General features: G+C 37.7%; 1 protein-coding gene across 1 annotated transcript in view; it reads left to right on the top strand.

The window, feature by feature from the left end:
- The window catches only part of LOC127369534 (NACHT, LRR and PYD domains-containing protein 5-like), a 203,834-nt gene that overhangs the window by 146,821 nt on the left and 43,584 nt on the right, over positions 1-13,429 (top strand). The window contains exon 21 of the mRNA XM_051411007.1: positions 12,682-12,855. Coding sequence (XP_051266967.1) covers positions 12,682-12,855 — 174 coding nt within the window. The remainder of the gene's footprint in view (positions 1-12,681; positions 12,856-13,429) is intronic.

Genomic DNA, 13,429 nt, shown 5'->3' with positions numbered 1-13,429 from the left:
ACAGAAGAGACACAGGAATCATTTCTACTGGCAGAATTCATGAATGATCATCCTCATGTGCCTGAATGGACTCCCTACTCTCTCTGGCTGTAATATGATCACACCTGCAGCGTCCAATCAATAACTCATATGCAATAAAGGGGAGTGTCGGTTGGTGAAAGACTTCCGTGAAGGCTGCCCCCGTGGATTCTTCCTCATATCTCCTGTTTGGACCGATTCTCTTCCTCTCCTCACATCTTCGTCCCTCACAGCAGAGATTGGAGCATGTATATTGAACAAAATAAGTCCTTGCTTCAGAGTCAACGACTACACAGCTGCATCCTCTGCCCATTGTTTTCTTGTGTCTATTGTGTTTCTCGCTGTGTTCTGTACTTTCAGGGAATATATTACACCAAACTCGCTTTAAGAAATATCAAATTTTAACTATTCCTAACCTGTGCGTAACAACACCTAACTCTAGAAGTCCAAGATATAGTCCGTCATATGTAAACAGTCTGACTGTCAATTCGGCAGCAATATAATCCATAAAGATACATTATTTTGATGATTTTGTCGCCCTTAACTCTCTACAGCCTCCGTTGTCAGTGGGAGAAGTCCGTGGGAATGAGAAGCGGATCCTTTAATAATTATTATTTCTCACTAAAATAAGTGCTGACTGCTGAATTAAAGATGAGCCGAATTAAACACCGACTCATGACGCTGTTAATTCACCGTCTGTTATTATGCGTGTGTCGGTATTTGAGGAGGGTTTTTTTGGCCGTTACCATAGTAACTACCTGTATGAAAGTGAAATGTCATTAAGGAATGCAGTTAGGACAGTGCCGTACACAAACAGTGAAGGGCAGAAAGTTTGATCATCTTCAGTAACTAATACAACTTATCAATACATCTGTAGAGAGCTCCCGCCATGGTTAGTATATTCCAGCTGTGTCACTCCTCTTCTGCAAAGGGAATCTCTCTGGATCTCACCATTTCAAATCAAAGTGACACATTCAGTGAATTTGCTCCACGTGTATAAAGTTTTAAATGTAAAAGTTTTAGAAGTGAAAACATCAGTGAGTTACAGTTTTATGTGTGACTCTGCTAGTTTTCACATTAGATGATCAGCACAGACACATAAAGTCAACCTGCGGAGCTTTTTCCCCTCAGAAATCAGTGTTGAAGCAGTTGTTATCACCAGCGTTCATGTTCTGTAGCTCCTGCTGGAGCTGCTTTCTGCCAGCAGATGTCCCCATTTCCACTGTTTCCCCTCAGACTGGTTTAACTGGACTGCTGATGTGAACGCTTTCTGTCTGACTGACTTCATTTGGCAAAAATTAAATGGAATCATAATTTAGTTCAACTTGATTTAAAATGTTACATTGAAATTAAAATCAAGTTAAAATGAAACCCTGATTCAACCCTTTATTGTATGGTGTTGCAATATGGTAACAATGACTGTTTCTCACTTTTACTCACCGGTACTTTAGTTTTATTGTGAAAAGAGGCACTTTTACTTTGAAAGTACAAATACACATCACATCATGTGACCATGAAATCCTGTTTGTCATTCCTTTTTCCATGGACAAGTGACACTGAGAATATCTGAGGCCCCCAAAAGTTAACCAACTGTTCAATATTTCTGCAAAATTCATTCAAGAAAAAAATTCAAATACTATCTGGAGAAAGTTAACTTTTAATTCTCATCATTAAAAATCAGTTTAGATGTGGTTGGCTTTTTGTAAAATGGTAACATGTAGGTATTATGTTTTTAGAAAAAATACATTTAAATAAATATATCAAATATTTCCATTATTTAAACCATTTTAAGTAATAAAAACACATTAAAACATTTCCATCATGTTTAAGTAATAATTAATTCAGTAGAGGGTTAATACAACAGTTTTAATGTCAGGTCTAAGTGGGGGATTTTTTTAATATCATCAACATAAATATCAAGTTCAGCTGTGAAACAGGAAGCTTTGACATTTTATTTTCTCCTCATATTTCCTCTGAAGGAGTTTTTAATGTTGGTAAACTGCTGCAGCTGGATTAGATTCAGTGTTGAAGTAGGAAACTGCAGTTTTCTGTTTACATTGTTTTAACTGCAGTTCTGTTATTTGGCCACAAGAGGGCGCTGTTGACCCCATTATAATTATGGGTTCAACAGCACCCTCTTGTGGCCAGTAATTGAGTTGAGTAACATAGATAGATGTAAAATGTAGAGCACATAATATCATCGTCAAATACTGCATTACTGTAATTTTTGAACATTAAGAACTTATACTTGAAGTTGATGATCATGTGACATGAATTACTCTGAAACTGTTTTACAGAGGTTGATTAAATCTGGAGAACTAACATTAGGTTATATATTTCTTCTTACCTGCTTCAGTATAATGAAGCATATACAAAGTGAAAGTGTTTTACAGAGGTTGATTAAACTTTATTTTAGAGGTTGAGTTAGTGGTGCTGTTGGATTGTAATGTGTTATATAACGTTATATATACGTATATTCATTGTGAATGAGTCTTACAGTTTTTTTTTACCATTAAAACATATCAAACTACTCATTTTAATTACATCTGTCAAACCCAGGAGACGTTCAAGCTGTTAAACAGCTGATCTTTGTTTGCACCACCACACACACACACACACACACACACACACACACACACACACACACACACTGTGACTGATTTCCTGTAAATGGAGAGGGGGGGAGCTGATCAGGTAGCAACACCAGGTAGGAAACCCTGAAAGTGAAAGTGTTGAGTTGGTTCAGTCTCCATTTTGAGTCGAGAGAGCAGAAGGAGGGAAACTGAAGGCTGAGGCAGGGTGAGTGTTAATACAACATTATTATTATTTTACTGTCAAAGTCTCTGAGTCAGTTTTCTTCCTGTGGACTGTAGAGGACAGAAATGTTAGAATGAACTCAACAGTTTGATTCATCTGTGGATACAAAGTTGTGATTGACTGAATAATACAGATTAAAGCTACTGTAACCCAAGAAAACAAGTACAGGGTTAAAGAAAAGTGACCAGGTGGAGTTCTATATTATACTGTATACTCTATATACTATACAGAGTACTGTGTGTGTGTGTGTGTGTGTGTGTGTGTGTGTGTGTGAGTGTGAGTGTGTGTGTATGTGTGTGTGTGTGTGTGTGAGTGTCTTCTTCTTGTTCTCTTAGTCTTGCGTGCACTCCTCACCAAACCTGTTTTTCCTGATTCTTCTGAGCTCAGTCTGTTATTATTTTATCTCTCAGACTGACTGAAGTGCAGAAGATGAGTGTTTGTGTGGAGGAAGAGGAGGACAGAGCAGAGTCTCCAGTGTCCAGCTGTCTGTCTATGAAGAGTGATCGGTCCAAAGATCATCCTCCAGACTTCAGTAATGAACCTGGACCCTCAGACACAAAGTAAGAAACCGTTTTTTACTGTAAACTGACCTGATGGAAGATTATTCATTGGGCATGAAGACAAAATAGATTTATTTTCATGATGCAGAACTATTAGTGCAGACACTGTTTCAAACTAAAATGTATCTTATTTTATTTATTTAACAAAACACTTGAGAACCTCAGTTTCAGAATTTACACTTCATATATAATATAATAATATTCATATTATATATTGAAGTCGCTGTAAATATTTGTAACTATTCAAAGTCTGAAAGACTCTTTTTCTAATGTGTAATTAGTTTTCTCATATTTGTCCTGAAAATATTTTCTTGTTTGGCCCCTCCTCTGACCAGCTGTTATGATCCATCTGATTCATCTTGAATCAGTTTATATTATAATTAAAGTCCAACATGTGATGAAAAAGTCATTTGTAGAAAAGCTTTACTCAACTTGATTCTATATGTCAACTGACTATGTGTGTAAAATGATCGGGAGCTTACAGCTGAAAGCTTTAAGACTTTAGTAAGTTGAGCTCAGATTCTTTCCCACCACCCCCTCAGTTCTCTAAGTCTTGTGTTTGACTTTTGAACAAACCTGTTTTCTGTTTCTTGTGCTTTGAGCTCAGTCTGTTATTATTTTATCTCTCAGACTGACTGAAGTCCAGAAGATGAGTGTTTGTGTGGAGGAAGAGGAGGACAGAGCAGAGTCTCCAGTGTCCAGCTGTCTGTCTATGAAGAGTGATCAGTCCAGTGATTACAATCCAGACTTCAGTAATGAACCTGGACCCTCAGACACAAAGTAAGAAACTGTTTTTACTGTAAACTGACCTGATGGAAGATAATTCATTGAGCATGAAGACAAAATAGATTTATTTTCATGATGCAGAACTATTAGTGCAGACACTGTTTCAAACTGAAATGTATCTTATTTTATTTATTTTGTAAAACACTTGAGAACCTCAGTTTCAGAGTTCATATTTCATATATAATATAATAATATTCATATATTTTTGCTCTGATGTTGAAGTCGCTGTAAATATTTGTAACTATTATCTGAAATAATCTGTTTCTAATGTGTAATTAAATATATTGTTTCTAAAGATGAAGAAACAAACATCCATTTATTTATGTAAAAGTTATCTGCAGATTTAAAAACAGGGACAGAAAATGTCAAATGTAGATTTGGAGACTTCTTTTTTAAGAATATTTGAACTGGATATATTCCTTCATTTGATAGTTGACAATATGTGAGTGACAGGAAACATAAAAGGAATGAAAAACAAACAAATAAACAGTTTGTAGTTGAACCTGTGACACCACTGTTACGTGCTATGTGTCTTACAGTAAACTGCTGGTCTATCATAATTATTTAGAGCACTTCTAACCTCAGTTTAAACTAACACAAGCTAATCTGCCCAAAGTGACTGTAGAACAGTGAAGGACATAATCAGCTCTCTTTAATGGAAGGCTTTTATTGTGAAGCAGCTGCAGGAAGTGTTGAGTTTGTATTAATAACAAACTACAGGCAGATCAATAAATGTTTAATAAGACAGACAGATAGGAAAAGCACTCAGTGAAAGCAGGAGAGTTGAAATAAAAGGAATCATTTTCATTACATACTGAATGCTGAATTCAAACAGAAAGTTAACAACACTTTTAATGTTCTCTGTGACCATTTGAGCTTCCAGACAGTGTCGGACAAATCTCAGTATTTTTCATCAACAATCAACAAATCATTTTAGTAATAAAGAAATGTCTTCACAGAGAGAGGAAGAGGAGTCATGTTTCTGTGGAGGAGCAGCTGTCCTGCTGTGTTTTGTGTCAGGACGTCCTGAAGGATCCAGTCTCTACCAGCTGTGGACACTGGTTCTGCAGACAGTGCATCACCTCATACTGGGACCAGTCTGCTTCATCAGGAGACTCCTCCTGTCCCCAGTGTGGAGAAAGATCCAGAACAAGAGCTGGACTGCAGACAGCCAGTCAGACCAGCACTGTACAAAGTAAGACTGTAGATCTTAAAAATCTAATCTGCTACATTTCATTACATTAAGTTTATTTAGAGACTTACAATAAGTTCATTTAACCATGTGGATACAACACAAATATTGCATGAATGATGTTACTTCATCAAATAAGCTGAAGATCTTCAAGTGCTACTTGGATGTAGAATGAGCTTGAACCATTGGCAGTATGGGAGTACCAGTGACTTAAATCTGACTTGATCAGCCACCAGTAGCCAGTGCAGGGTGTGGAGGAGCAGTGTAGTGTGGGAGAACTTCAGTAGGTTAAAGACCAGCTGAGCTGCTGCATTCTGGATGAGCTGCAGAGGTCAGATGGCACATGCAGGCAGACAGGAGTGAGTTGCAGTAGTTTAGGCACGAGATGACAAGATCCTCCTGGGTGAGGAACAGGCTCTGAGCTAAAATTATCACTCAGAAACAGTGTGTAATAATGTACATAACCACACAGTGAGTAACACTAAAATCATAACATTCTTATCCAGTTCTTAATTAAAAGAAAACCAGGCTGACATAGGAACTAATATTGTCATGGCAATATTGTACATTGCACATCGCATATTTTCCTCATATCGTGCAGGGCTAGTTTAGATAATGAGCTGCTGAGGCTCAGCCTGTTGCCTCTGCTGTCAATCAAACAAGTACACCGACACACAGTCAGAGAAAAAATAACATTTTCTGATGTTCCCTCAAAACTGGACTTTATAAGGTTTACTTCTGTTTATATTTGTATATTGGTCTTTTTATTGGTAATGAAAATGATCAGCAGATTGTCAAGTCTTTTTTGTTTTGACTCAAACTTTTGTCTCTTTTTTAGTGAGTGGTGGTCTGCAGGAGGTTTTAGATGAACATAAGATCAGTCTGCAGACGAGATGTAAACATGTGACTGAAGGAACTGATGAAACAGGTAGTGGAACCCTCCTCCACAGGATCTACACTGAGCTCTACATCACAGAAGGACAGAGTGAAGAGGTTAATACCCAACATGAGGTGAGGCAGCTTGAGACAGCTTCCAAGATGGAGACCCTCCATGACATTCCAATCAAGTGCCACGAGATCTTTAAAGCCTTACGTGACCAACAGAGACACATCAGAGTGGTTCTGACGAACGGCGTCGCTGGCGTTGGAAAAACCTTCTCAGTGCAGAAGTTCACTCTGGACTGGGCAGAGGGCTTGGAAAACCAAGATGTCAGTCTGGTGGTTCTGCTTTCATTCAGGGAGCTGAACCTGATCAAAGATGAGCAGTACAGTCTTCTCACGCTGCTCCATGTTTTCCATCCAACATTACAGAAGGTCACAGCAGAGCAGCTCGCTGTCTGTAAACTTTTGTTCATCTTTGACGGCCTGGATGAAAGCAGACTTTCACTGGATTTCCACAACAATGAGGTTGTGTCTGACATCACACAGAAGTCTTCAGTCAATGTGCTGTTGACAAACCTCATCAAGGGGAATCTGCTTCCCTCAGCTCTCGTCTGGATAACTTCCAGACCTGCAGCAGCCAATCAGATCCCTCCTGAGTGTGTCAACAGGGTAACAGAAGTAAGAGGCTTCACTGACGCCCAGAAGAAGGAGTACTTCAGGAGGAGAGTCAGTGATGAATATCTGTCCAACAGAATCATCTCACACATCAAGACCTCCAGGAGCCTCCACATCATGTGTCTAATCCCAGTCTTCTGCTGGATCACTGCTACAGTTCTGGAGCACATGTTGACTACAGACCAGAGAGGAGAGCTGCCCAAGACCCTGACTGACATGTACTCACACTTCCTGCTGGTTCAGACAAAGAGGAAGAAGCAGAAGTATGATGAGGGACATGAGAAGAGTCCACAGGAGCTGATGGAGGCTGACAGGGAAGTTCTTCTGAAGCTGGGGAGGCTGGCGTTTGAACAGCTGCAGAAAGGAAACATCATGTTCTACCAAGAAGACCTGGAGCAGTGTGGTCTTGATGTCACAGAGGCCTCGGTGTACTCAGGAGTTTGTACAGAGATCTTCAAAAGAGAGAGTGTGATCTTCCAGAAAACAGTCTACTGCTTTGTTCATCTGAGCATTCAGGAGTTTCTGGCTGCAGTCTACATGTTCCACTGTTACACCAACAGGAACAACAGAGTACTGGAGGACTTCCTGGGTCAAAAACACATTGACTCAACCCTGGATGTCTTCCTGATGGAAGCAATGATGAAATCTCTTGAAAGTAAAAATGGCCACCTGGACCTGTTTGTTCGCTTCCTTCATGGCCTCTCTCTGGAGTCCAACCACAGACTCTTAGGAGGCCTGCTGGGTCAGACACACAACAGTCCAGAAATCATCCAGAGAGCAATCAACAACCTGAAGAAGATGAACATGTATAATTCCTCTCCTGACAGAAGCATTAACATCTTCCACTGTCTGATGGAGATGAACGACCACTCAGTCCATCAGGAGATCCAAGAGTTCCTGAAGTCAGAGAACAGATCAGAGAAGAAACTCTCTGAGATCCACTGCTCAGCTCTGGCCTACATGCTGCAGATGTCAGAGGAGGTTCTGGATGAGTTGGACCTGAAGAAGTACAACACATCATTGCAGGGACGAAGGAAACTGATTCCAGCTGTGAGGAACTGCAGTAAGGCTCAGTAAGTCCAGATGTAATTAACACATAAAGCAGTTTAAAGCTGAAGTCATCAATAGCGCTACACACTTCACACACATAAAAATACACATAAAACTAATAACTGCTTATTGAAATAATTCTACATGTGTTGAATACCAATGTGTTCAAAAGCATGTTTAGTTTCACACGGACAACTTTTGAGTTTATTGCTATCAGGTTAGTTCCTTCTATCATCAAATCCCGCACAAAAACCTGATCTCTAATGGTGTCTGCACTGTTTCTAAAATGTGTCAGTTTATTGTTCATATACAGACAAACACAAATGAAATATCTTATGTTTTTTCTCAGCAGTTTCTGAACTGTTTCATATGAAGGACTGCTCTTTCCATTTCACAGTTTATACAATATCTATAATTGTTGCTGATTTGAGAGGATGTGAAGAATAAACAGAGCATCCTCCTCTCCATCATCATTAAATATAAGTGTGACTTTACGTTTAGAGGCAGAAGTTGATATTTTTTTATATTTTGCTACATTTGAATTGAGTTTGATTTATAAACAGTAAGGAAGCTCCTCTCTCTCTCTCTCTCTCTCTCTCTCTCTCTCTCTCTCTCTCTCTCTCTCTCTCACTCACTCTCTGGTGGTATTTTAATGAACTAGTCTGTAAACTGGTTTATTCCAAGCTACTTTAGTAAAGTTCACTGATAGTGTTTTTTCAAAACTTGTCCTTTTTTGCCTTTTTATCTGGTCACCCTAATGTGACAAATTATAGTTATAATTAATTATTACATTTTTTTTATTATCTGCAAATACAAACTGTCAATGTGTTTCCTTTCTGCACCATTTTACAACAGTAACACTAATGGCAAGATTTGCACTGTGTTTTTCTTTCAAATTGCAGATATATAGTTTAGCAGCTGATTTACTCAGACAGCAGCTCAGTACAGTCAGTTCCTGGGACGAACTCCAGGTTCATTCTGCCAGTGAAGGAGAGCTTAGTAGGTTCAGTTCAGTGGATGGATTTTATAATCACCATGCTCAGAGAAGAAATTATATTGTTACAGTAGAACTCCACTTGAGAACAAATTCTTTAATTTAATTTAATTTAATCCTCAGTATTAATTATACTATTAATCAAACCAACCATTAATCAGTTGAGTCTTACCAAAGTAAACTCATACAGGTCAATGAGGCTGAGAGGAGGGCTGAACAATTAATCACAATATTAGCGAAATTTCATTATGGCCAAGTGCAATATGCAAATCACTGTAGTGCTAAAGAGATGCCATGGCCTACAAATCTTGTTTTAAAGAAAACAGATTTAAGATTCCAGATTCAGGAAAAAGGTCACGTCATGATTTTCATAGTATTATCTGTCAAAGTGAAATTGCACATCTTCTAAGATTAAAATTCCTCTAAAGCTGCACAATACAGTAAAAACATCATATTGCAATTATTTTGACAGATATTGCGATATAATTCATGATTAGTGTGGGTTGTTAATTTAGACAAATATTCTGTGTATATTTTTGTGTAATTGTATTTACCTGCTTGTTTTGAGCAATGCTGCTCAGGGTTCACTGACTTGTCCCTACAAAAGTGTACAACAACACTACACAATTAATTTCCTCAAAAAAGTATATGGACATGTTAAACATCCACCTGTTATTTCATACACATATAAAAACATACTGGTTCTGATTAAATATATTATATAAAGAAATAATTGTAAAACAATAGAAAACTGCTTCAGAGATTCACATACTTTCAAGCAGCACTGAATAGATGAGTGCAGTTAGAACCTTCTCTAAAGCCCCAATTTATCTCATTATATTGCTTAAGAACAATGCCAGATGGTATCATGCTTTAAGTTTTATATTCTGTCATCACAGACTTTCTGGCTGTGGACTCTCAGAGACTCAATGTGAAGTTGTGGCCTCAGCTCTGAAGTCCAACCCCTCCCATCTGAGAGATCTGGACCTGAGCTTCAACAAGCTGCAGGATTCAGGAGTGAAGCTGTTGTGTGCTGGACTGGAGAGTAAAAACTGTAGACTGGAGACTCTGAGGTCAGTTCATGTATTTAGCTCTTGTACACTGTATATCTACCAAATTTAAATGCGTAACAGAAGCTGTAAGGTTCCTTCATTTCTCTTGTTTTCTGGGTTTGTCTGAGCACAAATCACAACAGCTTTTTTTTATGTCAGTCTGAACAGAATTTACTCTGAATTCATGTTATTTAAAAAGTGTATTCCTACAAAGGGCTGCAAAATTAAATCAATATTTATTAATTTCATTTATTTTTATATCTTTTAATTTATCGTCACATTTGTGACACACACAGAAGTTCAACCTATTTTCATGCAGGTGTTAAATAATGTTTACTTAAACTACTATTTATTTCATAAAGTCTTTATGTCATTTGTTATTGGCCATTTTAGAATTCTTTAGAAAAAACCCGTCTTAGGATTTTTCAAAAAACAACACATGATTGTTATGAATTAGAAGAAAATGAAACATTTCTGATTTGATATTTTTTAATGACGTAACTGATATCCGCAGCATGTTATTGATCAATGTTGACATGAATAAGTGTATGAATGTTATGGTGACATTCCGATGATGTCTGCAAAAGGATGACATTATGATGATCCGCAATAACACAATGATAAAGTCACTCTACTCTAATTTTAGAGAAAAGCTCATTGATTAAGCCATAGTAATGTTGAGCTACACATTTAAAACCTGAACACATGTGATTGGATTATAAATGATTTTTATCTTCATCATTTATTCTTTATTCAGTTTGTCGGGCTGCAGTTTGTTAAAGATCAGCTGTGATTATCTGGTCTCAGCTCTGAAGTTCAACCCCTCCCATCTGAGAGAGCTGGACCTGAGTAACAACAATCTTCAGGATTCAGGAGTGAAGCTGCTGTGTGGTTTTCTGGAGAGTCCACATTGTAGACTGGAGACTCTGAGGTCAGACACCATTTTTTCCTTCTATGCTGAGATTAATATGATGTGAAAGTTGAGTCATTCTGACTGTTTTTGTTCTTTTTTTTTGCTTAAAGTCTTTTTGTTGGTATTTAGGAGTTATACAAACTGCAACAAATTACAGATACAGTTAGATGATCACGATATAACCCCGCCCCATCTTCCTGCTCCAACAGAGCCCCATCACTATTGAACTATTATTGTACCATTAGTAATCAAACACACCAAATTTGCGAGGAGTTACATGGATATATAAATACAGTCAATGTGACAACAATTGTAAATAAGACAAAAATGAAAATAATGATCACAAAGGTAAAAGTACAGTAAATGATACAAAAGATATTATAATAATACATAAGTGAGTAATAGAGAAAAAGAACAAAAAACAAAAACAAGAAATCAGGAGAAAGGGGAAAAACGATTGAGAGAGAGTACGCAATATGAATATACATATATGGTGTGTAAGGTCTTTAATCCATAGCTTGAAAGTTGGGGGGTGTTTTTCCTTCCATTTAGTGTGAGTATGAGCCGTCTAGCTAAGAGAGACGCAAAAGTTATCATATTATTTCTTATGGAGCTACTCAAAATATTGCAGTAATAGTTCTATGGGTACTTCCAAAACATCTGAAAAGGGTTCAACAAGACCAAAACATATGTGAAAGAGTGGCTGGTGCTTGCATGCATCATCACATGTAGGGTTAAGGCTGGGAATGAACTTGGCAAGTTTAGTTTTAAACCAGCTAGGCGATGCAAAACTTTGAACTGGATGGCTGTATATCATAAACAAATTGAAGAGGAATGTATCCTAACTAAAGCTTTCTTCTGACCTCTATCAGGAAATCGCATTCCCAATTCTTCTTCCCACTGATTCCTTAACAGGGTCAAGTTTTCGGGATTATGTGAATTTAATAAGGAATAAACTGTCCCAATAGACCTTTTGGAACAAGGAAGAGAAAGTGGAGGATGCTGATATAGATACAAAGTTGTAAGAACTAAAGAAGTAAGAGCAGGGGATATTCAACTTTAACATTAGCTGATCAAAGGATATAAGAGTATTGTCAATAAATAAATCTCCCATGTGCTGATCCCTCCTAACCGAGACATCAAAAGCTCCATCTGTAAATGAAGGTATAAATAGGTGATTTCTCACTATAGGAGCAAAGACTGAAACGTCCATGAGTGAAAACAACTGTCCAAATTGTGTCCAGATCTTAAAGGAATGTTTCACAATCGGATTTGAAGTATACTGAGATATAGGTTCAGATAGAGGGAGTTTTGAGCAGAGCAGGACATGTAAGGAAGTGCGGCCACAGGTTAAATTCTCCAATTGCATCATGACATATTTGACAGCTTTGTGATCTTCAGTTGAATCTTCAATCAGTTTCTGTGTGTTTTTCTTTGTGTTTGGCTGCACAACATGAGTTTGTATAGATGGAGCCACTGGTGGAGCTGGCAGAGGTTAAGAGCTGAAGTCACTACGTCTTTATTGAAGCAGCAGCACGTTGTCATTAATATTAATGAGAGCTCTTTTTACCTTTTTGTATTTTACAGTTTTCAACCTGCTGTTGGGTTCAGGTGTTTGGAGTTTCCATTTTCTAAACTTGTACATTCTAAACCTTCTTCAGCTCTGAACAGATTATTAAACACTGAATGATTTCAAGCAGGAACATTGTCTTCTAAACTTACATCTTTTATTCTTTATTCAGATTGTGGGGCTGCAGTTTGTCAGAGATCAGCTGTGATTATCTGGTCTCAGCTCTGAAGTCCAACCCCTCCCATCTGAGAGAGCTGAACCTGAGTGACAACAATCTGCAGGATTCAGGAGTGAAGCTGCTGTGTGGTTTTCTGGAGAGTCCACACTGTAGACTGGAGACTCTGAGGTCAGACACCATTTTTTCCTTCTGTGCTGAGATTAATATGATGTGAAAGTTGTGGTGACAGTAAAGTGCAGACATAAGGCTGATATTATACTGATCCACACTGAGTATCTTAATGCTAAAGTCTGTTTTCTTCTTCAGTGGTTTATGTTTCATTATGTTCCGTCTCTTATCTTGACTATACATAATGGACGATTAAAGCAGTCTAGCTTACTTGAACTTTATTGCATGTGTGCCGACATCATCTCTCCACTCTCTGCCTAGGTAACGCTATCTGAACTGGTCCGCATGCGCGGCGTAACCTCTAAATCAGTCCCCCGTACAACAGTACTTAAATAAACAATCCTATTGTTACAATTTAGTCCATTGACTGTGGCAGAGCAATGTTGAACTCCACATTTAAAACCTGAACATAACAAGAAAAATCTACACTGGATAATTCACTCTGAATCTCTTAAACTCTTGATCTTCATCTTATATTTCACATCATGTTTTTTAATAAATGATGATAAAAATACATAAATACATTAAATAAATAAATAAATAAATAATCTCTATTTTAATGACCAGACAATAA

This window comes from Dicentrarchus labrax, unplaced genomic scaffold (assembly GCF_905237075.1).
Source record: "Dicentrarchus labrax unplaced genomic scaffold, dlabrax2021, whole genome shotgun sequence".
Lineage (NCBI taxonomy): Eukaryota > Metazoa > Chordata > Actinopteri > Moronidae > Dicentrarchus > Dicentrarchus labrax.
This window is presented reverse-complemented; position numbering and strand designations above follow the sequence as displayed.